At 40.4% G+C, this 27,748-nt stretch overlaps 2 protein-coding genes across 2 annotated transcripts; both read left to right on the plus strand.

Annotated features, from left to right (window-relative positions):
* On the plus strand, nucleotides 1-8,308 carry LOC139662285 (serine/threonine-protein phosphatase 4 catalytic subunit B). Its single transcript, XM_071540927.1, has 9 exons — nucleotides 1-137; nucleotides 820-1,129; nucleotides 1,917-1,968; nucleotides 2,086-2,136; nucleotides 2,779-2,880; nucleotides 3,493-3,666; nucleotides 4,101-4,227; nucleotides 5,904-6,093; nucleotides 7,246-8,308. The coding sequence occupies exons 2-9, from the start codon at nucleotides 1,020-1,022 to the stop codon at nucleotides 7,373-7,375; spliced, it is 936 nt and encodes a 311-aa protein (XP_071397028.1). The 5' UTR covers nucleotides 1-137; nucleotides 820-1,019; the 3' UTR covers nucleotides 7,376-8,308.
* Nucleotides 8,309-13,265: 4,957 nt separating this feature from the next.
* Nucleotides 13,266-27,502, plus strand: aldh3b1 (aldehyde dehydrogenase 3 family, member B1). The gene is made up of 10 exons (XM_071540914.1): nucleotides 13,266-13,380; nucleotides 14,682-14,851; nucleotides 15,774-15,884; nucleotides 17,258-17,378; nucleotides 19,284-19,369; nucleotides 19,463-19,544; nucleotides 21,436-21,828; nucleotides 23,832-23,998; nucleotides 24,103-24,202; nucleotides 25,278-27,502. Exons 2-10 carry the CDS (start codon nucleotides 14,690-14,692, stop codon nucleotides 25,475-25,477), a joined length of 1,422 nt encoding a protein of 473 aa, XP_071397015.1. The 5' UTR covers nucleotides 13,266-13,380; nucleotides 14,682-14,689; the 3' UTR covers nucleotides 25,478-27,502.
* The last annotated feature ends 246 nt before the right edge of the window (nucleotides 27,503-27,748 follow it).

A 27,748-nucleotide genomic window follows, 5' to 3' on the forward strand; every position in this document is an offset into this window, starting at 1 on the left:
AGTCGTTCGCGTTTAGCAGGAGTGAACCGGTGAAGAAGGCATAAGGAAGGGCCGGTGGACGAAGGAAGAACAGATAATCCACGGAATGAAACATAGTGGTGTTTATTTCTCGAAGTTATACCACCACCCACTTAACGGTATTTACTCATATTTGTTTTGTCGGTTTTCCTGTGCTATTTGAATCGTTTTGATATGGCTTGCTAGCCTTAGTTAGCCTACTAGCTTGCTCGTTAAATTAGCAGAGCGGCGCTAACGTTACATAGCCACAGCCGGAGCAGGTTAGCCAGGTGCTCAGACAGCATAAGCTAATGTTGACCCTTTAACGCTAACTATGTTTCTTTATTTCACAAGCACATCAAGCCCGTGTAGTTGCTAGCTAGCCGACGTTAGCTATAACCTTCTTGACAGTAATTTGCCAACTGGAAGTTTGCTAACTTGACGGTTATGAACCAACTCTCGCTAACGTCGTTGTGTTAGCTAAGGTGCTAACTAACGCTAATGTTTAGCTTGCTTTTTAGCTACGCCCAGGGGCCTAACGTTAACGTTACTTGACGAATAATATCACATATGATGCATAACTTCGCAAAAACTCGCTGCTTAATCGAATAGAAAGGTGGAAGTTCTCGTAGCTGTGACATTTTTTTTCTGAATGAGAACTAAAAATCACTTAAGTTAAGAAGCCATTTGGGAAACCATTACGGGCCCAGTTTACCCCAGCAATTTAACATGTTTGTCCATTGGTTTGAGTACTGTTACCTTTTATTGCTTTTGACTCAAGTTCGTTATTGAATTCCTTCCCTGGTGTCTCTCCCTCCACAGTTCCTGACTCTGAGTATCCTCATAGCAAGTGCCTGAAGTGCAACAGTTAAAGTGGCCTGCCCATTTCCCAGGAGGGTGTCTGCTGTGCCTGTCTGCCTCAGTGTGTGTGGAGGAGAGAGCCTGTTGTCTGTGTGGCTCCTCTTGTTTCCCGGTGCGTGAGAAGAGGAGTGTGTGACCGGAGCGTGTGAGCGGCTCTCCCTATGTGTGTGACAATGGGGGACATCAGTGACCTGGACCGACAGATAGAGCAGCTCAGACGCTGTGAGCTCATCAAGGAAAATGAAGTCAAAGCACTGTGTGCCAAAGCCAGGTAATGGATGGAGTGGGTTCCTATAGCACAACAACAAGAGGCACATACAAGCAGACAGTTGTTACTAAAGCTGATTATTGACCTTTAAATGTAGGCACTTAGATAAAATGTTCTGTAGCACAGTGGTTCTCAACGTGGGGTCTGGGGACCACCGGGGGTCCTCGAGTGGGTTCCAGGGGGTCCCCAGCAAACTGATCTATTGTTAAACTTCAGCATTGTTTCATTTACAAGAAGTTAACACAATTAGAGAATGTAGAAGAATGACTGTTTTGATCATAGTTTCTCTGTTATCTCTCTACCTACAATACAGATAGTCATGGAATTCTGGACAAAATCATATCTAACGATAAAAATATTCTCATATTTGGGACCGAGAGACAAAATCTCATCCAATGAGGATCTGTGGCGCTAATGCAGACTAAATTAGGGATCCTTGATATGAAAAAGGTTGAGAATCACTGCTGTAGCAAATGGTAGCTGTTTTAATCATGATGGTGTAAAATATCCTACATCATTTTGCTGCTGGTGTATGAGGTCCGTATTCCTTTAGACTGAACAGTGTGTGTTTAGACCACATGCCCACGTGAGTTCCAGGGTTTCACCTGTTAATCAAAGGTATTTCAGTCAACTGAACATTACACGTTAAACTCCCTGAATTCATGGGTGGTTCATAAGGCTTGCTTTATGTCCAGCTGCAAGCCATGAAATGGTTCCACCTAACACAGTTAAGTAGAACTGTTAACTCTAAAGTTGTAAACACTGAAGTTGTATGTCCGTGTGTTTTCAGAGAGATTCTGGTTGAAGAAAGTAATGTCCAGAGAGTAGACTCTCCTGTCACAGTGAGTAACCTCTTCTAGCACTACTTGCTTGCTAATGATGACTGTGTAAGAATTTGCCTGGAATTTAAATTAATGTGACATTGTTTTTAATGTTTCTCCCACCTTTCTTCATTACAGGTGTGTGGTGATATACATGGGCAGTTCTATGACTTGAAAGAGTTGTTTAGAGTAAGTACCCCAGCCCCCTCAACATCCTGTATTATTTCTCTTTATTGTAGGGCTGAACAATTAATCGAAATTTTATCGAAATCGCAATATGGCCTACTGCAATTTTCAAATCACAGGAGGCGCAATATTTGTTAAAGGCGAAATGTGTCAAAATAGCATTTTAAAGTAAATATTGTGGTGCTGCAGAGATGTCCTGGCCTACACATCATATTCTACAGACTTAAGAAAACATCTTTGTTTGGTACAGATCCCCGCAAAAATCACACCATAATCACATTATGGTGCATTTTTGTCAATATGTTCTCTAGTGCTACAATACTGTCCATTAATTGGAATTTTCACAGCAATCTTCCTTTGGTGTAGTTATTTAACACGTGGGTAGGCAGTGCCAGGCTGCACACCTAGCAGGTCAGACCTGTCAAGCTGTACACCAATTGTGAAAATGTGACGTATTGCATGTCACCAATCCACCCAGGAAAGTGCACTCCTCCTCCCTCCACCCAGCCCTGGTTTCCTGCTTTGTGAACAATGGCGGTTGTTGTGTGTATTTTATGCTGCCAGTGCATAATGCAAAAAGTGCGTTATATCACTACCGCTCCAGTTTCACTAGAGCTACTTGTCTGTGATCTTTCCATGTGGCAGGTTGGCGGAGATGTTCCAGAGACAAATTATCTGTTCATGGGCGACTTTGTGGACAGAGGTTTCTACAGTGTGGAGACCTTCCTTTTGCTGCTAGCTCTTAAGGTACACAGCAATTTCTCTTTTTACCTGGGTTGTTTAATCTAAAGTTTTCCGTAATTGGATTGGAATAAATCTTAAAATTGGGGTTTGCTAAATGAGAAATGTGATTATGATCATTCAGATTGGGATTTGGTTATCGGTCTGAAATCGATCTGAAATGTTTCTGTGAATATTTTTAAATGAATCCTTTATTATTGAAGGGGAAACAGTTTACAGAGAAATTGGTTTTGAATTTAAATTATTTGTACCATCCAGTGAAACTTGGAATTTTGTCTTTAAGTTCTTATACATTGTATACTTGTGTAGGTAAGTGAATAAAAATAACATAATTTTTTTTTTTTTTTTTTTGCTTTCCATCCTAGATCATGTCTAATTCACCTAACATCTAACATTACTTGTCCAGCAGATAGCAAGATAGAGATATATTAAAAGACTAATGATCAGTCTGATCCTGGAATGCAATAAAGGGGTTTGGAAAATCTGTATAATTCTGATCCAGTTGAAAAGTTTTGATTAAACTGGACCCAGGAGACACTTCTGAATCCGCGCATTAACGGTATATGTTTTGGTCACACTTTGCGGCTCCTGTCCCCCTCTGACATCCCCCTCCCTCAGGTGCGGTATCCAGACCGGATCACCCTGATCCGGGGGAACCACGAGTCCCGGCAGATCACCCAGGTCTACGGCTTCTACGACGAGTGCCTCCGCAAGTACGGCTCGGTCACCGTCTGGAGATACTGCACCGAGATCTTCGACTACCTTTCCCTCTCCGCCATCATCGACGGCAAGGTGAGAGTCCCCGTTCACTGCGATGAGCACCGGTAATACAGGGCTCCCACTGGTCATGGACTTCCTGGAATATCGTGGAATTTAGAAAGGTGTATTCCAGACGGGGAAAGTCGGGGAATTGGATAAATTCTCTGGAGATGTCGGGGAATTTTAGAAATGGGTCAGTTTACAGGAATTTTCCAGCTTTTTTCACACGTTCATTACATTAGATGGTTTTCAGCCCAACTGGAGGGGAAACCAGACTGAAAAACATAAACAAACCAGGAAGGAAGAATATTTTTAGCTCATGGAAGTGCTCCGACTCAGTTATGGGAAGTAACGGAAAAAGTCTTTGAATTTTTCATAGCTGGTTGACTAGCTTTTTGAATGCCACATCCACCAGTACAGCAGGTCCAGGAGTTCGGCTTGATGCATTTCTCCCGCCTGTTCCTCAGATCTTCTGCGTGCACGGCGGCCTGTCCCCCTCCATCCAGACACTGGACCAGATCCGGACCATCGACAGGAAACAGGAAGTGCCCCACGACGGGCCCATGTGTGACCTGCTGTGGTCGGACCCCGAAGGTACAGAGGCTTCCCTTCAAACCCTCTCAGCATCAGTTTGCCCCTTTTTTTCCTCTTTTGAAAGTTGCGCTGTATTGATCCACACGCTCAGGAATGTACAGAGAAGCCAGTGTTTCAGGTGAAGTGTAATGTCCGGTAGGGCTGAACGATTTTGAAAAAATATCTAATTGCGATTATTTTGACTGATATTGCGATATGATTCGCGATATTAGAGGGAATGATAATTTTTACATCATTATTCTTATTTTCATTGAAAAACGGATTAAAATGATTATGGTGTGATTTTTGCGGGGATCTGTACCAAACAAAGATGTTTTCTTAAGTCTGTAGAATATGATGTGTAGGCCAGGACATCTCTGCAGCACCACAATATTTACTTTAAAATGCTATTTTGACACATTTCACCTTTTAACAAATATTGCGCCTCCTGCGAAAATTGCAGTAGGCCATATTGTAATTTTCGATAAAATTTTTATTAATTGTTCAGCCCTAATGTCAGGGATTCTTGAGTCTCCAGTTAAGAAATTTTACTCTTTTGCGAATCAGAAATCTGCTTCCAATTTTGAACGTCTCCAATCAAAAATCATCTACTTTTGTTGTCATTGATAATCAGTTCATCACTTTAATGCAGCGATGGGTCATGAGCATTGAATATTTGTTCGCAGGGATTAATGTCAACTTTTGCAGTTTGGTATCTGTAAACATTTTTTCAAATATTGACACATTTAAATAATTTGAAGAGTTGAACCATGTAGAGCTCCAACAGCTGAGTAAGCGCTATGACAAAGATCGTCCACTAGAGGGCCTCTGGTGTCCCTTTAAAAAAAAAAAAAAAAAAAAAAAAAAAAAAACCCTGCCCCTCTCTGACCTTTTGTCTCCTCCTCCGCTGGCTGCTTTCAGTAGCAGTCACGTCTTTGTCAAAGCCACACTAAAGCGTGGGGAAACTTCAAAGGAAGTAAAAGCCAATCTGGTGCCACAACAAAAACATCAAACAATTCTACATGCAAGGAGGATGGACCTAGTCAAACTAGTATGACAACGTTTTTGCCAACCTGCATATTAAGGGAAAAAGTGACGCATGTGATTTTTTTTGTTGTGTGTTTTTTTTAAATTTTTTTATTGAAGCTGCCATTAGCCAGTACTTGCGCTGATATTCAGTATCTTTAAATGTTACCGTTCTTATGCCAAACAAGTGTTCAGTGCTTTCCCCAGAATTCTATTCGTGTTGGCTAGAACAGTGGTTCTCAACGTGGGGTCCGGGGACCACCAGGGGTCCTTGAGGGGGTTCCAGGGGGTCCCCAACAAATTGCTGAATTGTTAAACTTCACTATTATTTCATTTAGAAGAAGTTAACACAATCAGAGAATGTAGAATAATGACTGTTTTGATCATAGTTTCTCTGTTATCTCTCTACCTACAATACAGATAGTCATGGAATTCTGGACAAAATCATATCTAACAATAAAAATCTTCTCAGATTAGGGTCCAAGAGAAAATATCTCATCAAATGGGGGTCCGTGGCTCTAATGTGGACTAAATTAGCGGCCCTTGATGTGAAAAAGGTTGAGAATCCCTGGGCTAGAAAAGCCTTTGAATCAACATTCAGACCACACGACACTTAAAACTCTATGTACCCAGATATTTTACTGACAGACTTTTCCCCTCCCCGATCCCAGACACCACAGGGTGGGGGGTGAGTCCCAGGGGTGCCGGCTACCTGTTCGGGAGCGACGTGGTGGCCCAGTTCAACGCCGCCAACGACATCCACATGATCTGCCGAGCCCACCAGCTGGTCATGGAGGGCTACAAGTGGCACTTCAACGAGACGGTGCTCACCGTCTGGTCGGCACCCAACTACTGCTACAGGTGGGTGGGAAGGAAAACCACACGGTCCCTGTTTGAGTGTAAGCTGAGGATCTAGGTCAAATAACAGGATTTTTATTGTAATTTTGTCCTTTTGTCCCATCCACTCTCAAAAGATTGCAGGACAAAATGCAGTGGCTCAAAGAATAAAAGCAAAGAAACCGCAATAACAGCTGTCCATAGTTTAGGAATTGTTACAGTACACGTTGGCGAAGGCTGACCTCAAATCAGTTTTTGAACAGCTTCTCCCCAACGTTTGTGACTGAGAGGAAAAAGTCAATAACAAGGCCAGAGAATGTAAGAGTTTCCATATCTGTTAACTCGCATTACTTCACTTGCAGTTGATCAGAGTGAGTTTGATCCACATGCATATCCACTCTTAGATTATTCTGCCCATTTATAGTTTCACAAAATTCATTAGAAATAGTCTGTTTTTTGCCAGTTTATTCTGGTAGTTAAATTGGTCTTAAATCCAACTCCAGATAGCATTTAAAAAAAAAAAAAAAAAAGAAAAGAAATGGTTGCATGAAATAATTTCAATTATCAATATGTAAAAAAATATGTGACATATTATATGACATAGATGTGAGATCTGGGGACCATTTCTAGATCACTTGGAAAAGATTTGACTACCCTCTTGGGATAGTTGGGCCATATATTATCTTTATTATTATTTACTACACTGTGATATAGTACAACTCTACCATATACATGATATCTATTAGATTGTTTCTCTTTGAGACCATTATGAATATGTCAGATGGCATTTCGGTATGTGGTGGGGCATTACATGTTATGTTGTATAAGATTATAGAGTTTTATATTGTACTTGACCATGTTAGATATATTTGGGCACGAGACATGAAAGGCACAATGACATTTTTGTATATACACATACTAGTATGTCTGTGTGTAATTGTTTTTTTAATTTATTTATTTATTTTCTTTTTTCTTGTACCATCATGTCTTTTTTCTTTTCTTACACGTCTGTATGTCTATTGTTAAACCGCAAAATAAAATGTACAAAAAAAAAATCTTTTAAAAAGTCTTAAATTGGCTTCCTGAGACTTCGCAGATCCCCCGAACACGCCTTAACCGGTTCTCTCTCTCTCTCTCTCTCTCTCCCCCTCCCTCTCTCTCTCTCTCTCCAACCAGGTGCGGCAACGTGGCGGCCATCTTGGAGCTGGACGAGCATCTACAGCGGGAGTTCATCATCTTCGAGGCGGCGCCGCAGGAGACCCGGGGCATCCCCTCCAAGAAGCCAGTGGCCGACTACTTCCTGTGACCTCTCTCTCTCTCTCTCGGCGGGACGGACCCCACCCCCCTCCCCCCCGGTACCGCTTTCCCACCGGCCGGCACTCCTCCCATTTGGCGGCTCTGTCAGTCTGAACTCGAGCCTCCCCCCCCCCCGCCCCCAGCTGAGATTTTGTTGACGTCAAGGTGGAAGGATGGGAGGGGGGGGGGATTTTTTTTTTTTTTTTTTTTTTTTTTTTTTTTTTTTCTCCTCTTTCGCCGTACTGCCCAAGCCTGACAGAGCGGTCACCTGTGAGAAGGTTTTTCCGAGGCGAGGCGGAAACCCGGGGTCCATGACTGTTGTTAATTTCTCTTCAGCTCCATAAAATGGCCATCAAGATTTTTTTTTTTCTCTCTTTCTTCTTCTTCTTCTTCTCCTCCTTCCATTTACGTCTCTCGTCCCTCTCTCTCACTCTGTAGATATGGTCCCCTCCCTCCCTCCCGCCACCGTTGTAGTATTTTTACATGATGAACATTGTCACTTAGTTTTAGGGGTACTTGGAAGGAGTTAGTTTTTTTTTTTTTTTTTTTTTTTTATTCATTCAAGATATGCAGACTTTTCTCATTTTAAGGAATTTCTCCAATGCATACATTCTCTTACATTGCTTTCTTTTTGATTTTTGTATAATTGTTGCTACCAGGATTACATGCAAAATGACCTCCTTTTTTTTTTTTTTTCTTCTTCTTCTTTCCTCCTCACTTAGCTAATATTGTATGTTTCTGTTTGACTGTCTTCTGTGTGACACTATTTAACATAGTCAGTGCTGCTGCTCAGCACCATCAGAGATAAAATACCAGAAATGAAATGACTGGCCAAAGGAGTCACTATATTCACACTTGTTTTCCCTCTTAATTCCTTTCATCTACAAATCTCTGTAGGTCTGTCAATTTTGATATTGTGAGAATAAAGGTTTTTTGTATCAATGCTCCTGTATTTTCAGGTGTGGTTTCATGGTGCATAATATAGTAGGAATGCAGTTGTATGCAAGTTGATTGACATTATTGGTTGGGATGCAATAACAAGAGGCAAGTGTTAACATGTTAGAACAGAAGTTGATGAAATCTGATTTCTCTGGGTCTCCTATTTTCAGATGTCAGTTGATCATTTCCCCTTTTTTTTTTTAATGAAAAAGTAAATGATGGTAGAAATAAATTGAGCCACAAACTCTCTATCACTCCAAAGAACAGCAGAAGAATAAGAGGAGCAAGACTGTGAAAAGCCAACCTTTTCATTTATTTATATGCCTCCATTCTATTAGTAGTTGAGGTGAACTTGACTCATGGATGTAGTTGAATATGAATTAATGATGGATGATGCAGACCTTAATATGAGTCCTGCCATGCCAGGGAAGAGAGAAAAGGAATACCACGGCTTCTTAGACACTGATGACCATTTTTGTATTTGATGCCTTAAATATGAATCCTCAGTGGTGGAAAGTAACTAAGTACATTTACTCAAGTACTGTAGTACAATTTTGAGGTACTTGTACTTTACTTGAGTATTTCCATTTGATGCTACTTTATACTTCCACTCCACTACATTTCAGAGGGAAATATTGTACTTTCTACTCCACTACATTTATTTGACAGCTTTAGTTACTTTTCAGATGGAGATTTGACACAATGGATAATATAACAAGCTTTTAAAATACAACACATTGTTAAAGATGAAACCAGTGGTTTCCAACCTTTTTGGCTTTTGACGTCTTCCAAAAAGCAGTGTGTAGTCGGGTCACATTTCAGATGTCTATGAGTTGTTAACAGCTCCACCAAATAGTGATTTTTCCCTCTAAACCTCACATGGTTTCATTTCAATAAATGTTCAAATGATCCAATATTTCAGCAAAAATCAAAGATTAGAGAAAAAGTCCAAAAACTGAAAACAGATTTGTGTATCAGAACTTTGTTTTTTCTTCTTTCCTCTCCCATTAATCATCTCACGACCCCTCAGATTTATCCGGTGACCCTTTGGAGGGGCCCGGCCCCTAGGTTGGGAACCACTGGACTAAACTAGCTAACTGTATATAAAGCAGTTCAAACTAGCTCCACCTCCAGCAGCTACAACAGTAACATGCTGCTTACACACTGATGCTTCAGTATTAATAATCTAATGATGTCATATATAATAAAATATCAGTCAGAGGGACCAAACCACTACTTTGACTTTAATACTTTAACTACATTTTGCTGCTAATACTTATGTACTTTTACTTAAGTAGGATTTTTTTCATGCAGGACTTTTACTTGTAATGGAGTATTTTTACATTGCTGTATTGGTACTTTTACTTAAGTAAAGGATCAGAGTACTTCTTCCACCACTGTGAATCCTACAGTAACATGCTGTATACCAAATGAAAAAGGAGATTCTGAACAAGTTTATGGAGGTAATGCATACTACCTGAAACAGAGTCGCCATTAAGAATCAAATGAGAATATGATCATAGACAAGCTATGAGGAATACTAGAGGCCATAAATAGGTTTATAAAGGCTACCAAACCTAGCTCAAATCAAATCTAAATTAGATTTAGAAGGGAAATTTTGTGGGAATAATATCCAGCTGACAAAAAGAGGATACAGTAGTTTTCTCTACAATCAGGGTGATGGGTTTAAAATGAGTTAGTTCAGCAGAATTTACAGAAAGGCTCAGTAAGATTTGAGTCCTGATGTTCTCCACCTTATTAATAAAATAACTAAAACTAATAATAAAAATTCCTACTTTTCTGTTCAATGTTAAGGCTGGTAAAGTACAAATTTACACAAAAATTAAATTAAGTACCCCTATTTCTAACTTAAATTTGTATTTTTCCCTTCATGGTATTGACCCAAATAGAGCAAAAACAAATTGTTTGGATACATTTTAAGACATGCTATTTTCTCATGATGCCAATGCATTTCAAACGTGTTAGTTTTATTAGCATCTAATTAACTTCTAGTAAACTCAAATAAATGAACTAAATGCCTGGTTACATTGATCCAATAACAGATACTTGGAACAGATTTTAGTGCATTTTATCTCTTTCAGTCTAGGTCAGTGGTTCTCAACGTGGGGTCCGGGGACCACCAGGGGTCCTTGAGGGCATTCCAGGGGGTCCCCAGCAAATTGATGAATTGTTAAACTTCATTATTTTGTCATTTTAGAATGACTATTTTGATCATAGTTTCTCTGTTATATATCTACCTACAATACAGATAGTCATGGAATTCTGGGCAAAATCATATCTGACAATAAAAATATTCTCATATTTGGGTCCGAGACACAAAATCTCATCAAATGGGGGTCCGTGGCCCTAATGTGGACTAAATTAGGGGTCCTTGATATGGAAAAAGGTTGAGAACCACTGGTCTAGGTGATATTAAGGCATTTGTGTTGGTTCTATTTATTTTCTTCAAACTGTGTTCCATTGGATAAAATCAACTTCATCTTTCTCTCTTAACTAACAGAATCAAAGTTCATGTTTTGAGTGTGTGGATGAGGGAGAGGGCGGCGATAAGACGAACTCTCGAACAGTTCTGCTGTTACACCCAAACACTATCTCTGTTAGATTCACAGTTAAGGCAAAACAAAAATGCTAGAGGTGTAAAGATGGAAATCCCAGATCCAGATCCCCACCAAAATCTATTGTTCCTTGATTCAAGGTCTGTCTATTCACCAAATTTCATGGAAACCCATCTGTACGTTTGGGAGATATCCCACTGACAGACAGACAGAGCCCCCTTGGCAGAGATAAAAAAGTATTCTGGGGTCATTTGAAGGAAAGAAGTAATATGAAATAAATAAAAAACAATATAAAAAATGCTGCTTTTGGGCATCCTAAGGCGACACCCTGAGTTTGAATCTAGGATCTGGGACCTTCATATGTCATCCCCCCCTCTTACTCCCAATCTTTCCTGTCTATCTCCACTGCCAACTATCAAATAAAGGCAAAAAATGCCCGAAATATAATCTTTAAAAAAAAAACACCTGCTTTTTGATCTATAGTTGTCTGGAGTATCTAGCACACCAGACAGTCAGGAGCCTGAGACACTGAACCTGTTTTCAAGTCAGCGAGATAATGTCAGAGGTCTTCAAGAAGCCAGCAGGCTAGGCTTTGATCAGGAATCTCATCAAGGGGAATCAACTGTCTACTGTGAAATATCGCCACCTAGTGACTTCCAAGAGTTTGTATTTCAACAGTGTAAGTAGCCTTCTGTGTTGAAGCAACTCTTACTGTACATATAGCCTAGTAGGCAATACAGGGGAATTACAATATTGGCACTAGTCTTTCCAATGCCATTTAAACCAGTGGTTCTCAACATGGGGTCTGGGGACCACCAGGGGTCCTTGAGGGGGTTCCAGGGGGTCCCCATCAAATTGATGAATTGTTAAACTTCAGCATTATTTCATAAGTGAACACAATTAGAGAATGTAGAAGAATGACTGTTTTGATCATAGTTTCACTGTTTTCTCTCTACCTACAATACAGATAGTCATGGAATTCGGGACAAAATCATGTCTAACAATAAAAATATTCTCAGATTTGGGTCCGAGAGACAACATCTCATCAAATGGGGGTCCGTCGGCCTAATGTGGGCTATTTTGGGGGTCCTTGATATGACAAAGGTTGAGAATCACTGATTTAAAACATAGAAGAAAACAGAAGTTCAAATAGTTAATGCAGTACAGCAGCTGTTTATAACCACTAAGTGAGGTTAAATAGCTTTTATCTGCCCCTCCTCCTCTTCCTCCTCTTCTTCTGCTTCATACAGCTGACTGGAAGGGAGTACAGGCAAACATAGTTATCCCCTTGTTTCTCAATATGGCTGAGCTGTCATTTGACATGGTCTGTTTAGTGAAGTTCATTCTCATTTTATTGAGTAAAAATGACCTTGACCTTGACATTGAGGGATAGGGACTATACACTGGGCTTAATACTCAACACCACATGAGACACTTTGGACACGAGACACTTTGTAATAGTTTTATATTGTTTATCCTAATTTTTTTTGTAGTGATGTAAGTGATGTATTCAATAAAAAATGTAAAGTATTTGAAAAATGTTGGTGTCTGTCAGTTTTATTTTTGTCCATTATTATAGTTCTTATTAGGTCTACTTAGTCAAAATCTAACCTTAACCATGTGCATTCATTTCAATCAATGTATTCATCACAAGGAACTTTATTGCCACCCAAAACCAGCAAGAAGCTCCATCAGACACTGGTCACCAGCATAAACCAGCTGGTCACCATCAAAAACCACCATTCAAAACCAGCTGGTCACCAGCATAAACCAGCAAAAACCATCATAAACTGGCCACCAGCTAAAACCATCCTGAGGGCCGGTTCACATGCAGCGTCTTTTGCGCGCTGAAATCTATTCATTTTTCTTCCGACCGCGACGATGGCGCACTGAGAGTGAAAGAGAGAGGGATGTGTTCATGGCGAGATCTTTCTGCTCCACATGTAGATCAAGAAGTAAAGCTACTACGACAGTTTTACTGCGATGGCAATCCATTATTTCAGATAACTACCAAGGAGGTTCTATATTAACCACCATGTCAAATTGGCAGCAAGGCTGAAATCTGACGCCTGGGGGCTGATAACTACTAACAAACGTGTGAAGTTGTTGTCTTTGGTTGCGCGGTAACGCCAGGCGCACCCGTAGCGCCACCGTCCAAGCGCAACCAACGTTCTGTGTTCACGGTCCACTCAGCTGCATGTGAATCGCTGCATGTGAATCGGTGAATCGGTGAATTAAGATGATAACCATCAAAAACCAGCATGACCATCATGAACTTGTCTCAGCTGTTTGTTTTGGGTTTTTTTTTAGCAGGGATGGCACGTGTTGCCTGACAAGTTTCAAGGCTAGTTTTTCAAGCTCGACATTCCCCTTCCCGTTTCCAGCACCGAGATAAAGCAACACCCGGAAGCACGGAACACTCTTTTCTTCTCCCTCCTGAAGAGAAGTCAGGGCTGGCGGCAGGAGACGATACACTTCCCAGAGGAGACCAAGTGAACAGGTGACAGCGTGCAGCTTTTCTCTGCTTTGGATTAGTTTGGTATGCAAAATAGGTCCTGCGGATTGATATCACATAGTTTACTGTTTGTTGTAAGACAATTCTGGTAAAAACCCCGCGAGGAAACTGATTAATTGCACATCTTAGATGTCAACTTAATGACGACAAAGGCATAAATTTGTTACAGTGTTAAAAATGTGGACGAGCAATACAAGCTGTGCTGATTTAAAACAATGTTTAGGCTTATACTTAGACTTCGACAAACGGTTGCTGTTGTTGGTACTAAACTAAACATGGGTAAAAAATATTCCATGTCAGACAACTTTGTAACATCTAACGTTAGTTGGCACTTTGCATTAACCGTTTTCACGTTGTTGCAGTGGTCAAGTGCATTTTGTCTCGAGGCCATTGCCAAACTCCATTGAAATATCTTTCAGTTTAATGTTGCCTTGCTTATTTGCAAAGGTAAAACAACGGTAGAACATATCTTAAGACATTTTCCGAATCATTAGGGTCTTCTGGCAAATCCGGCATGTAGATATTCCACTCGACAACACTTTATTTCAGTATAATTTCACCTTTTACAATTGTTTCACATTGTGTATTTAACCCAGGTGGGAGAAGACCGTGGGGGTAACAGCCATGCAAATTCTAGAAATTGACATTGTATAGAAATAGCCTAGGCTACATGCTGTCTGGGTTCCTAACAAGTCGTGTTCTAACAAGTGAGTGTGTGTGTTTGCCGATAAGCAAGGAACTTTAAATGGCTAGATTTTGAGTTTGGCTTGATTTTCTTGGGTATAAGCAAATAATCTGCTTGGTTAATCAGCTCAATTCTTGAATAACAGGCTTGCTAGCCTACTTTGGCCTAGCTGATTAACAAAACATTTTCCTTTCAAAATAGCTCCAGTTCTAGTCTAGTTCTAGTTTCCCTTCCTTTCCTTGACGGTGTTCAAGTGCAGTTTGTGAAGTGAAGTTTCATATGGAAGAAAAATAGTGAAAATCCATTGCATTTCATTATAAAATAAAACAATAGAAAGTGCAGGAATTTCCTATATAATCAGAGGGGATGATGATTTATTTGTATTTGTATTTTTTGCAGTTAAACTCAAATTAAAGTAGGGAGTCAATACTTACATAGATATTTTTTAGTTTAATTTTGCACTTTCATACTTTTTTTTTTAGACTTGCAATGTGCAACTACCACCAATATTTGATCCTCAATCAGTGAAAATGTTTTTTAAAATGAACTGTGCAGCTTCTGTTGAGTGACCTGTGTGTGTGTGTGGGTGTGTGTGTGGCAGGTGACAGGATGGACACCCAGAGCCCAGTTGTCAGCAGGTTGCGGTCTGCGTTTCGGTCGGGCGTCACGGTGCCGGAGCAGTTCCGTCGAACGCAGCTCTCCAAGCTCCTCTCCCTGGTCAAAGACAACGAGCAGCTGATCCTAGACGCACTGCACAAGGACCTGGCAAAGGTAGGAGAGTGTGTGTTCATCTGTTTATACACACACGTTTGTATAGCTATACTTGTGAGGGCCTTGATTCACTACATTCATTCCTTAACCCCAAACTTAAACCTTAACCTAACCTAAACCTAATCTTACGTCTGATGTTAATCCTAATCCTAAACTAGCCGCTTGTAGGTCTAAAACTGGTCCTCACGAAGATAGAAGACACACACACACACACACACACATTAGAACCACAGCAGCTTCAACTAAGGAGTCAAGATGTTTGAAGCAAATTTTACAATTTGTATGCCTTCTACTTTTGTTTTTTTTTCACAACTTTGTTTATTGGAATGTTTAGAAAATACAAAATGTGCAGTAGGTCATACAAAAATATAAATAGTATATAAGGCACAGTTAACAGGTATGCATAGACTTACAACATCCATACACACCCACAGGCACTTGCATGCATACCTACCTGAGAATATTATATACATATATGTACATATACTGAAACACAACATATAGCCTGGACGCCTAGTCAAGTAGAGAAACACAGTTTGTATACTCAAGATAAATAAATAAACAATATTATATAAAGAATTATAAAGAATTATACAGAAAAAATACAATGGTCAAAAATAGTAAAGGGATACACCCACATATATTACACACCACATTACCACATTACACACATGTAAACAGATTATCCCAACCAAATAATATTGGTTACCTAATGCTCCTTATGGGGTATCAAGTGAACACAGTCCCTTAACATAGTTAAAGAAATGACCCCATGTTTTATACAATCTGGTTGTTGAACCCCTCGTGACACATCTTATTTTCTCCATCTTAATAAAGTACAAAATGTCCCTGAGCCATGCCCTCTACTTTTTAATAATCAATAACTTCCCTTTCCCCCGTTATCGCTGCCCTCGCCCCTCAGCCGAAATTCGAGGCCATCCTGTCGGAGGTGGACATGGTGATCAACGAGCTGCACCACGCCATCGATAACCTCCGGAGTTGGATGCGGCCGGATTACGTGAGCAAAAGCATGGTAGGTTTACGCTTTTGCATTTACTGAAACCTGAAGCGTATCTGTGTTCCCAGGGTCCTGTGTTCCCAGGGTCCTGTGTTCCCAGGGTCCTGTGTTCCCAGGGTCCTGTGTTCCCAGGGTCCTGTGTTCCCAGGGTCCTGTGTTCCCAGGGTCCTGTGTTCCCAGGGTCCTGTGTTCCCAGGGTCTTACGTTCCCAGGGTCCTGTGTTCCCAGGGTCCTGTGTTCCCAGGGTCTTACGTTCCCAGGGTCCTATGTTCCCAGGGTCCTATGTTCCCAGGGTCCTGTGTTCCCAGGGTCCTGTGTTCCCAGGGTCCTATGTTCCCAGGGTCCTATGTTCCCAGGGTCCTGTGTTCCCAGGGTCTTACGTTCCCAGGGTCCTATGTTCCCAGGGTCCTATGTTCCCAGGGTCCTATGTTCCCAGGGTCCTATGTTCCCAGGGTCCTGTGTTCCCAGGGTCTTACGTTCCCAGGGTCCTATGTTCCCAGGGTCCTATGTTCCCAGGGTCTTACGTTCCCATGGTCCTATGTTCCCAGGGTCCTAAATTCCCAAGGTCCTAAGTTCCAGTTCCCAGGGTCCTATGTTCCCAGGGTCCTATGTTCCCAGGGTCTTAAGTTCCCAAGGTCCTATGTTCCCAGGGTCCTAAATTCCCAAGGTCCTAAGTTCCCAGGGTCCTAGGTTCCCAGGGTCCTATGTTCCCAGGGTCTTAAGTTCCCAGGGTCCTATGTTCCCAGGGTCTTACATTCCCAAGGTCCTGTGTTCCCAGGGTCCTAAATTCCCAAGGTCCTAAGTTCCAGTTCCCAGGGTCCTATGTTCCCAGGGTCTTACGTTCCCATGGTCCTATGTTCCCAGGGTCCTAAATTCCCAAGGTCCTAAGTTCCAGTTCCCAGGGTCCTATGTTCCCAGGGTCCTATGTTCCCAGGGTCCTATGTTCCCAGGGTCTTAAGTTCCCAAGGTCCTATGTTCCCAGGGTCCTAAATTCCCAAGGTCCTAAGTTCCCAGGGTCCTAGGTTCCCAGGGTCCTATGTTCCCCAGTTCAATATTCTGTTAACACACATTAACCCTCCTATTGTGTTCAAGTTAAAATATTTCATAAATATTATCCTTTTTTTTTTTATTGGAACAAGGCAAACAGCTATATAAACACAACACAACCAATGGTTATCATTTTATTTGATTTTGAAGGTCTCTAACGCTAACCCTAGAACTGGGGAACATAGGACCCTGGGAACATAGGAATGACTCAATTTCTTTTTCCCCTACCTCTGCTGAAGTCGGTGTTTCCGTGTCATTTGTCTTTCTCGTTGTGTCCGTGTTTGTCCGTCCGTGTTTGTCCGTCCGTGTTTGTCTGTCCGTGTTTGTCCGTCCGTGTTCAGGCCGTAAAGCTCGACACCTGTTTTGTGCGGAGGCAGCCGTTGGGGGTTGTTTTAATCATCGGGGCGTGGAACTACCCCCTCCAACTCATCCTCTCACCCTTGATTGGAGCCATCGCTGCAGGTATTGTCCACACCCATGTCAAACAGGCTAAACGGTATATTGAATTCATGTTGATACTGCACCAGAAAAGATGGCAATATGTATACTGCAAAGTCTGCAATGTGGGCATTTTCAAGTCATTTTTATTAGAATGAGAAGACTTCTTGAGTAAAATTTTGAGAAGCAATAAAATATAATATGACGAGATTGGTCATAAGTGGGAAGTCTAATGGGGGAATTTAGGTTTTTACATACCTAGGTTTTCACCAGTATGTTATAAATATTAGTTATAATTAATATTATTAATTTTTACTTGCCTACCATAGGCTTGGGCCAATATTCGCTATTATTGGAAAGGATGATATTTGATATTATCGACATTTCCTGTGACTTCGAATATCACTAACCCCCCCCCCCCCCCCCCTTCCCCACACCCCCTTAAATTTTGCCTAGAAAAAAAAAAAAAAAAACGAGATAGAAAACAGAATTAATTTGACCGTGTAAATTTGGGGTTCTTCAAGAGTTTTGAGTTTTAGATGGGGACATTAACTTTTTAGAACTTTTTTTTTATAGTCAAACAAAACTCCAAATAACAGTTTACATGTTTAGCTGTCATTAACTCAGTAGTTCAAGCTCAAAAATAATTTTCAGATCCAACTCAGTCTTCATGTGTCTTAAACAAAACAGAACTAAAGGTGCATGGTATTAAAGGCAATGGCTAGGCAGGAAGACAGGAGAAGGTGTGAAGTCCATGACCCAAGGACAAAGAAGCCAAGGTTTTAAATAAAAACCCGTTCACAGGCAAAATCCTCATTGTGCACTTTAAATAGACCAAGTGGGATTAATCGCTTTTGAGTCGGTGGCTGTATGTACATGCAGATTTTTTTTTTTTTTTTACAGGCAAATAATACACATAACACACATGACAATATGCTGACATGACAATATATCCTCACAAAAAAAGAAAAGGAAAAAAAAAAGTAGTAAAAAAAGTAAAAAAAATAAATAAAAAAGACAAAATAAAAAAATAATAGGATCCCTTCAGTAATTCAAATAATTCGATTGAAAGTACCAGTACATTTAGAAACTGAAATATACATATGACAGGTAGAGGGTATTTAGAGTTTTATATAGTCCCACTCTTCACTAGAGCAATTTTTTTCCCATTTCATATTGTGTTGTGCTACTTTGTAATGGTTTGTAGCAATTATTTTTTCCGAAAGAAATTGGCTTCACACTGTATTTTTTTAAGAAACTTGGATTCAAATTAGTTCTTGATTGAGCTTTAAATATAAATATTTTACCTAACAGAATAATTGTATTTATTATCTGGGGACAGTTTTCATCCAGAACCCCCAACATAATGTTTAAAGGTGTAAGTTTATAATAAATATTGAGTGGCCTTAGCCAATTTTCAATATTGGTCCACAAACTTGCAACATATGGACAATAGAAAAACAAATACAACTGGTCTTCCTCTTCCTCATTACAGAATCTACATAATGATGATTGTTCAATATTAAACATGTTAAGTTGTTTTTTTAGTAGCAGGAATTTTGTCTTATGCTTAATAAGGGTTAGTTAATGCTTAATAAGCATTAACTAACCCTTAATTAACAATTAACAAATGTGTGATTTACTAATGGTGTTCATGTTAACTAAGGTATTAATTTATACATTATTTAATAATTTATAAAGATGACTATTAAATAATGTATAAATTAATACCTTAGTTAACATGAACACCATTAGTAAATGATTACCAGACACATTAGTTAACTGTTAATGAAGGGTTAGTTAATGCTTATTAAGCATTAACTAACCCTTAATGAATGTACCCTTATTGTAAAGTGTTACCCACGTAACCAAGTCACATCAATTCACCAGTGTAATTATTGATATGATGATGATGATGTCACCAACCAGGAAACTGTGCGGTCATCAAGCCGTCAGAAGTCAGCGCAGCCACGGAGCGTCTGCTGGCAGAGCTCGTCCCCAAATACCTGTCCCAGGTAAAGCACGCAACTTTTCGAGCCCCCACCCCCCACCCCCACGCAGTTTTCTGGATATGACCGTTAAGCTCGGACCCTCGGTTCCCATTGCAGGACTGCTACGCGGTTGTTTGCGGCGGAGCAGAGGACACCAAGGCACTGCTGGAGAATCGATTTGACCACATCTTCTACACAGGTACAAGCCTCCTGGAGAGATCAGACGGCGGCGTTACACACTTTTCCTTTTCAAATGCGGATGTGTGTGTATGTAGGTCTTGATACTCTTCAGACCAAAATGTCACGTTCTTTTGTCTCCTCTTCCTTGTTTTGGTCTCCGACATGGTTCCTGAATATCTTGAAATTCCTTGGCTGTTCATTCTTTTATTGTGTTTTTTTTTTTTTTTTTTTTTTTAACATAATCCCTCTCCAATCATTGACAGCCTGCACATTTCAAAACAGGCTGGTTGACTGTTTTGTTCAAGAATCTGACCAGGAAGGAGTATGCTATTGGATACTATAGGCCTACAACTTTTCATGGCACAATTAATATAAGATGAACCCATAAATATCTGCAAATAATAGGATATAGATAAGAATACAACAAATAAAACGTATAACAATAGTACAGTAACAATGCAGATGTGCGAATTTACAGCATATATGCATGGTATGCAAATATGCATCCTGCTACATTGTTCACAATGGAAACATTTAAAAAAAAAAAAAAAATCAATGTTTGGCACATCTGGTCAGGCAAAACAAGCTTTTAGGGAGCTTAATCAAGATCGCTGACATCACATAGAAATAATGTGTTTGGAGTTTGCTCTTGAGATGGATACATGCTAGGCCAGTGTAAACATGGCCAAATGTAACAGAAGTCTTATTACTCCCAACACAAAAACAGTCTAGACAAGCATGTTGCCTTTGTCTGAAGCTGTGTTGAACTGGCTCAGGACATTCCCCGCTGTACTGAATAGAGGTATACAGAGACGTCATTATCTGTATCTGTATCTGTATCTGTATCTGTATCTATTCAAGCAACAAAATTATCTGTCTCTGTATCTGTATTCGGATAGAAGACAGGAAGTGGGCGTGGTTTATACCGGAAGTCACGTTAAATCGGGCAAATGTTGTATTTTCTAACCTAATATTCATTGGCAATGCAATTTTTGTGCCTTCAAAGCATCAAATTGATTTAATATTGGCATGTAATTAATTATGAAATATATTTCCACATCCTCATACTGTACTTTTCATCTCTTTCATTTTTTTTTAACAAAATTCCATGAAACCTATGGCTGATACATACAGCATGTTACATCGTAAACGGATGAATATTGATTGAAATACAAGGTAAAACGTTGTTTTTTTTCAATATTTTGACTGGGTTTTTTTAAATGGAGGAAATTAACACATACAGCTAAAAACTACAGGTTCTAAGCTTCATTTTGATGTATAGGTTGTGGAGATTTGAAAGAAATCCAGCTGCCACACCAGGCTTTTGTCTCGCTAGTAGAGGTCTGCAACCCGACGGGACCCGAGACTGTATGTCGGGTATCGGCCGGGTCGGGCTCGGGCTCGGTTTTTAAATAAATAATTCGGGCTCGGGTCTGGTCACTGGTGCTGAAAGACGCACAGCGGCTACAGTACCAAAATGGGCTTTTTTCATTTGTGTTTTACTACTTCATTTTCTGTTTTACAAATGATAAAGGGAAAATCAAGTCCTTTATTTACATGGCTTTTTTTCTTTTTCCGAATAATAACGAGCAACTTCGGGTAGAAGAAATATCCGTTTCCATCGCGTTATTTGTGCTTTCCCGAATAGCGTATTCGGATTCGGGTACATCCCTAGTACTGAAGCAGCATCTGTTGCAGAAGCATTTTTATGCAACTTGACAAACAACTTCATTCAGATCAGCTGGCTTTCAATCATATGATTCAATACGATACCTTGGACATACCGCCCAATGATACCACCCAACCGTATTAAAAGGAACGGGAATCTACCAAGCCAAAGAAGAGGGTATAAGAGCTATAGGAATGGCATTGGGTATATATACTCCCCCTTGACTTCTCCCTCTTCCTAGGTTCCCAGGTTGTAGCGCGCAGCATCCTGCAGGCGGCCGCCGTCCACTTGACCCCGGTGACTTTGGAACTGGGCGGAAAGTGTCCGTGCTTCATCTACGGCCGGGTGAACACCATGGCCGCCGCCCGCCGCTTGGTGTGGGCCAAGTTCTTCAACGCCGGACAGAGCTGCGTGGCGCCGGACTACGTCCTGTGCTCGAAGGCCACCCGCGACACCCTGCTGCCGGCCCTCCGCGAGACCCTGGAGAGCTTCTACGGCAAGGAGCCCCAAACGTGTCCGGACATGGGCCGCATCATGTCGGACCGCCATTGGACTCGTCTGATGAAACTGCTGGAGAGGTCCCGGGGCAAGGTGGTGCTGGGAGGGGAGAGCCAGCAGGAGGACAAGTACATAGGTGGGTCAGGATGCCGGGAAAGAATACGGAGTGTGTGGTGTCACGTAGTGAGCATGTGTCATTTTGAAGAGAAAAAAAACAATCTAAGTAATATGATTGGGCTGAACAAGAGAAAATCCACCCATAATAGGGAAATGTTCTCAGCGCGCAGAAAGTGACGAATCAAAACTGGAAAATGCATGTTTTATGACCATCTTTTAAAACAAAAAAGATAATTACAAGGTATCCAGTTACTTCAGAATCAGCTTTATTGGCCAAGTATGTACACATACAAGGAATTTGACTCGTGGTTTTCAAAGGAAGTATCTGTCAGAATTCTGATTTTTAAGTCAGAATGAATTCTGAGAAAAGTCAGAATTCTGAGTTATGACTATATTCTCAGAATTTTGACTTTAAATTCAGAACTCAAATAATTTTTTCACATGGCCCTAATCCTCTTCCGTACTCATCCCTTTAGTATATGTTGGTATAAAGAATCACAAGACCAGCCAGGTTGGTAAACATGCAGTTTACTGACGTCACCCTACAGGATTTTTGGGTAATGGAAGTCCTCAAAATTCAAACAGTTACCTCTTGCTGCCATTTGGGGCTGCCAATGTGCGGAAATTACATAGTGCAGCTAAAAGTTGTTTTCACTCACTCTCATTCTGTGGGTGGAGAATGTGTATAGGCTTATTTGGAGTAATATAATTACTCCTATACTGTGGTGCAGTGCCATGTAATGCTTTCAGTTCTATTAAACTCTGAATTCAAGGTAGGAAAGGGATGAAGTGTAGCATTTCAGGAAGTCTAAAGTATCCAGAAGGAAATACTTTATGGTGCATTCCATTGGAAGTCGGAGGTCGGTAGTTCCGACTTGGAACTACAGACAAAGACAAAGCAAAGAAATCTATCTACTGAAGCACAAGTCCACTGAATTATGTTACAAAGGGAAACTACAAAGTTGTTACAACAGGTTTTCGTAACACCAAAAACTACATATCAAGTAAAATCAGCCTACAGATTGATGCTGTGACGACAGCTGTGTTTATATCGGATAACTCTGGCGGAAATAATTTTGTCCGAGCTTCCGACTGGGAATTCCGACTTGAACGACCGTTCCGTTGCACTTTTCTGTGTCGGAAGTCGTTTTTTCTTAGAGTTCCGAGTACAATGGAAAGCAGCATGAGATTTCCTTTCCGCCCATCAATCTGGCTGGAAAGCTATTGTAATGAATGGAATGAAAGTTGACTGTTGGGAAAACAGTTGTAGTTGGTTAAACACTGTGATTGCAATGTTATTATAGCTCGGGTCAGCTTGTCGGTATGTAACTGAAAAACTGGAATGTAAACAAATGAACTTTATCAGCCGGGGTGAAGTGTTGTTTTTTTTATGCCATTATGTTTTCGGGTTGTCTGTCCGTCTGTCCCATTCTCATGAATGTGATATCTCAGGAACGCCTTGAGGGAATTTCTTCAAATTTGGCACAAATGAGCTGATTAGAATTTGGTGGTCAAGGTCACTGTGACCTCACAAAAGACGTTTTTGGCCATAACTCAAGAATTCATACGCAAATTATGACAAAATTTCACACAAATGTCTAATGGGATAAAATGATGAAGTGATGATGATGATGATGATTTTATATCCAAAAGTTCAAAGGTCAACTTCACTGTGACATCATAATGTTTTGCTTACCACTGTAGCTGAGAAAACGATCTTGGGTCATTCTACAAAAACGGTGGAAGTGCTGTCACTTACTTTTGCAGACACCAAAATCCTTTAAGTTGACCTAATAATCACATTAATTATATATGTTCAATAAATAAAGACTGTCCTTGCAATGATAAAACAAAGTTTATTGGCGGGGGCATATAACCGGGAGGTGGTTATTTCTAATTTTTTTCAGATGAATTGTGCTGCACAGCCATGGTCTTATTTATTTACAGTAATTGTACCATATCATAATTCATATGACAATGATGTAATGCTGTTTTAAAAACGCTACACAAATCTCTCACCAGCTCCCACAGTGGTGGTGGACGTGGAGGAAGGCGACGCCCTGATGGAGGAGGAGCTCTTCGGACCCATCCTGCCCATCCTCACCGTCGAGTCTCTGGAGGAAGGCATCGACTTCATCAACCGCAAAGAGAAACCGCTGGCCCTCTACGTTTTCTCTGAAGAATCCTCTGTAAGAACATGCGAAGCAAACCTTTTTTTTTTTTGTATTCCACGGCGTTACCTCAGACATTAGCATTTTGTGTAATCTTATATTGTGACATCTTTCTTTTTAAGGTAGTAAACACAGTGCTGGAAAAGACCAGTAGTGGAGGCTTCTGCTCCAATGATGGGATCGTCTACATGACCCTTCCAGGCCTGCCCTTCGGAGGCGTAGGTAGGTGTGACCCTGGTTTAAAGCAATAGTCCACTTAGTTTTAATATGGGGGTTATTTGGCACTTGACCACCATGAAAACCAGAATATAAACTAATCACCAAGATCAGATGCAGCCGGATGAGTTTGTAGCGTTCAGATTTTTACTTGCCATTCATTGGAACGAAAAATTGGCCACGAAAATAACCTGAAAACTGACATTTAACACGTTGGTGAACAGATTCAGCAACAGATCCCACTACTGTGATTTTCAACTGACTGTGGGTCCAACGTTTTAGAACATAATTTCGCCAAATAGCATTTTTATTGATAGAAGAGAACATAGTGGACGGATACCGTTTGGGAGACCGGATCTACTGCATTCAAGTGCCAAATAACGCCCATGTTAAAACTAAGTGGAATATTGCTTTAAGTGCTGGTTCATTATGTTTTGTTCATTATGTCATCGTAGCTGAATTCTGCCTCCTTCCTCACATCTTACTTCAACAAATGTAAAACTGTAATTGGTGAAGTGCAGGCTAAAAATGATCTGTCATTTTTAAAATGTATGAATCTACAGGCTACATAATAAAAAACACTAAAACCTTTTTTTATTACTTAAAGGTAGGGGTGGGACAATATCTTGAAATTCAATATTGCAATGCAAAAATGTGATGATGTGTATTGTGGGGCAGAAAAATGAATCGCGCTATTAGCTCCGTTTTATTCTGCTGTAGTAATCACAAATGAGACGCTTGACCATCACAATTTCACAAGCTCTCCATCCAAATTATATTATTTGCACTTTGCAATGACATTTTTAAATTGTTCTTTACATTCTAGTAAGACAATGCCATTGCTAGAAAGACTTGTGGCTCAGAAATAAACAGAATTCCGCGTAGACAGACGAATTGTATCCTGAGATAAGCATATCATCCCATCCTCACTATCCTTACTCCTACTTTTTCCTGGGACAGCCCCCGTATTCCAGACCCTTTCCACGTGTCCAGAGTCATTCTAAAAATCCAATATTTCCCTATAACCTCTGTCCTCACCGCCAACCAATCCCTTCCCCTACCCCGCTTCTCCTCCCTACAGGGGCCAGCGGTTGGGGCCACTACCACGGCCGCTGGGGCTTCGAGACCTTCAGCCACCAGCGGGCCTGCATGCTGCGGGGCTGGGCTCTGGAGAGGATCAACGTCCTGCGCTACCCGCCCTACCGGGAGGACAACCTGAGCTGGCTGCGCTGGACCACCTCGGCCAAGAAGACGGCCTGGAGCAGCTGCGCCCTCATGTGACCGCAGGCTGGGAGGGGAGCGTATGTGTGTTTATAAGAATTGATTATTCTGAGATAATGTATGACTTTTTTTTTTTTTTTATTCATCTTGCAAGTTGATCTCCCAAAACATACCTTTTTAGAAATTTTGTAATAATCTTGATATCACTGTTCAGAATTTTGTCTCTCCAGTTTTTAGGAGTCACACTACCCTGCATGTTCACTCAACTGAGGCACATTTCCCCCCTTTTTCTCACTGGGTTGTATTTGTTCTTTTTTTATTCTGGGTGAGGTACCCCCATTCGGAGTCCAGTCTTATTACCTCAAACCACAGGAGCTGAGCTCATGTGCTCCTGTTTAACTGAGTTAAACGATGTGTAAGACTGGTTTCACCTACCTTAACATCACTATGGTGAATCTCACTTGTCCTTTCCTTGTCTCCTTTCCTTTATCCTCAGTGATGGGTGAGAGCAGGTCAGTTGAAAGACGAGAAACAATATACTTTTCAGCCTGATCATTTGTCAGATGAACACAGCTGTGGGAGACAAGTGGCTTTACATTTTATGCTGTCATATTTTCTCAGTTTTAATAACATAAATTGATTTGTTAAATTGGTATAAATCCTTTTATACAAGTTAGATCTATTGCTGTATTTTCTCTTGGTAAATATTAGATATAATCTGTGTTTTTGTGTGTTTTTAAATGTTTTTTTTCATGAAATAGTGTAATTAAATTAGACATTTTATTCCATTTGCCGGATAATGTCACGTTGGTTCATTTCAAGGTATCATATTTTGTGGTGACTCATTTAATTGTCTCTATTCCCTTGCCCATAGAGGAGGGGCAGTGAGAAAATGAGAAGTATAGCAGATTAGTCTCTGAATTGCTAGCTGGCTGTCTAGTACAATACACAGTGTTTATCACAACATCATCTCTGAATGCTCTAAAGTTAACTTCGGCGTACCACAAGGTTTAATACTAGGCCCAGTGCTATTCTTTACTCACTTAACCTCTTGGCGAAATTATGACATCTGTCTCAAAGGCTATGCTGACGATACTCAACTCTATAAAGCCTAATGACTGCTCACAATTTGCAAAACTAGAAGGACGCTTATCTACAGTGAAGAAATGAATGCCATTAAATTTCATGCTACTAAATGTCACCAAATAGAGATGTTAGTTGTTGGCCAAAACACACAAAGGTCTCGTGTCTCGGACGTCACTTTAAATTTTGGGATTGTCTAAGAGAGTCCCCCATTTAAAAATCCTAGATTTTATCCAACTATCTTGTTCAACTCACACATCAAAGATATCAAAAAGATAGTATTTTTAGACCTTCACAACATTGCAAAAATGTGTCCTTTGTTAAATATGGCCGACGCCAAATGCATTTGTTTCGTCAAGATTGTTTTATGACTTACCAAACTCCAGTGTTAAAAACTTTAAACTTGTACAAAATGCTGCTGAAGGAATATTAACTAGAAAAATTGATCATGGTACACCCACCGTGACCTCCCCTCACTGGCTCCCAATTCAAGCCAGATCTGTCTTCAAAGTGCTTCTTCTTCTCACATATAAATTGTTACACAGGCGCAAGCCATCATATTTATCGGACCTCATCGTCCGTTATGTCCCCCCTCATGCCCTCTGATCGCAGGACGCTGGTTACCTTACTGTCCCAAGAATCAAGAAGAAATCATCAGGCAGCAGAGCGTTTGCAACCAACTTTCTCTTGCGATTAAGGAAGCTAATACTTTGTAAATCTTCAAATCCAAACTCAAAGCATATATATTTTATAGTAGACTCAAATATTTTTACATTTGTAACATGGTATGGAGGACTGAAAGTCAAAATTCAAATGCAGTCAGAAAATACTTTCCATTTGGAATAATCATGCCACAATAAAATGTACATGTGAAAATTAAATTATAAATTAAATTATAAAATCGTTCGGGTCTTTGCTCCGTCTAGTCTACTTTTGCGTCTGTGAAGCGTTGAAATACACTATTTTGACTTGTGTGTATTGTGGGTGTATCTATACACAATAAAGAAATAGAAAATCAATATGTGATCTCTGTATTTATTGTGCCAAAATTTCAGTGCCCTGATTGAAATGAATGAATGAATATTGTTTGTCTTGTTAGGTCTGTGCCTATAAATAAATAAATAAATAAATAAATACATCAAGTAACCTATTTACTGTGACCAGAGTTCAGTTTCCTGATTGAAGCCACTGAGTGAAACAAAAAAATGTGGAGAGAGACCAATATATTCCCATTATTCAAAGAATGCA

This window comes from Centroberyx affinis, unplaced genomic scaffold, assembly GCF_046629955.1.
Source record: "Centroberyx affinis isolate AG114_WGS23_722 - 3 ecotype Tasmania unplaced genomic scaffold, CSIRO-AGI_Caff_v1 ptg003745l_1, whole genome shotgun sequence".
NCBI lineage: Eukaryota > Metazoa > Chordata > Actinopteri > Beryciformes > Berycidae > Centroberyx > Centroberyx affinis.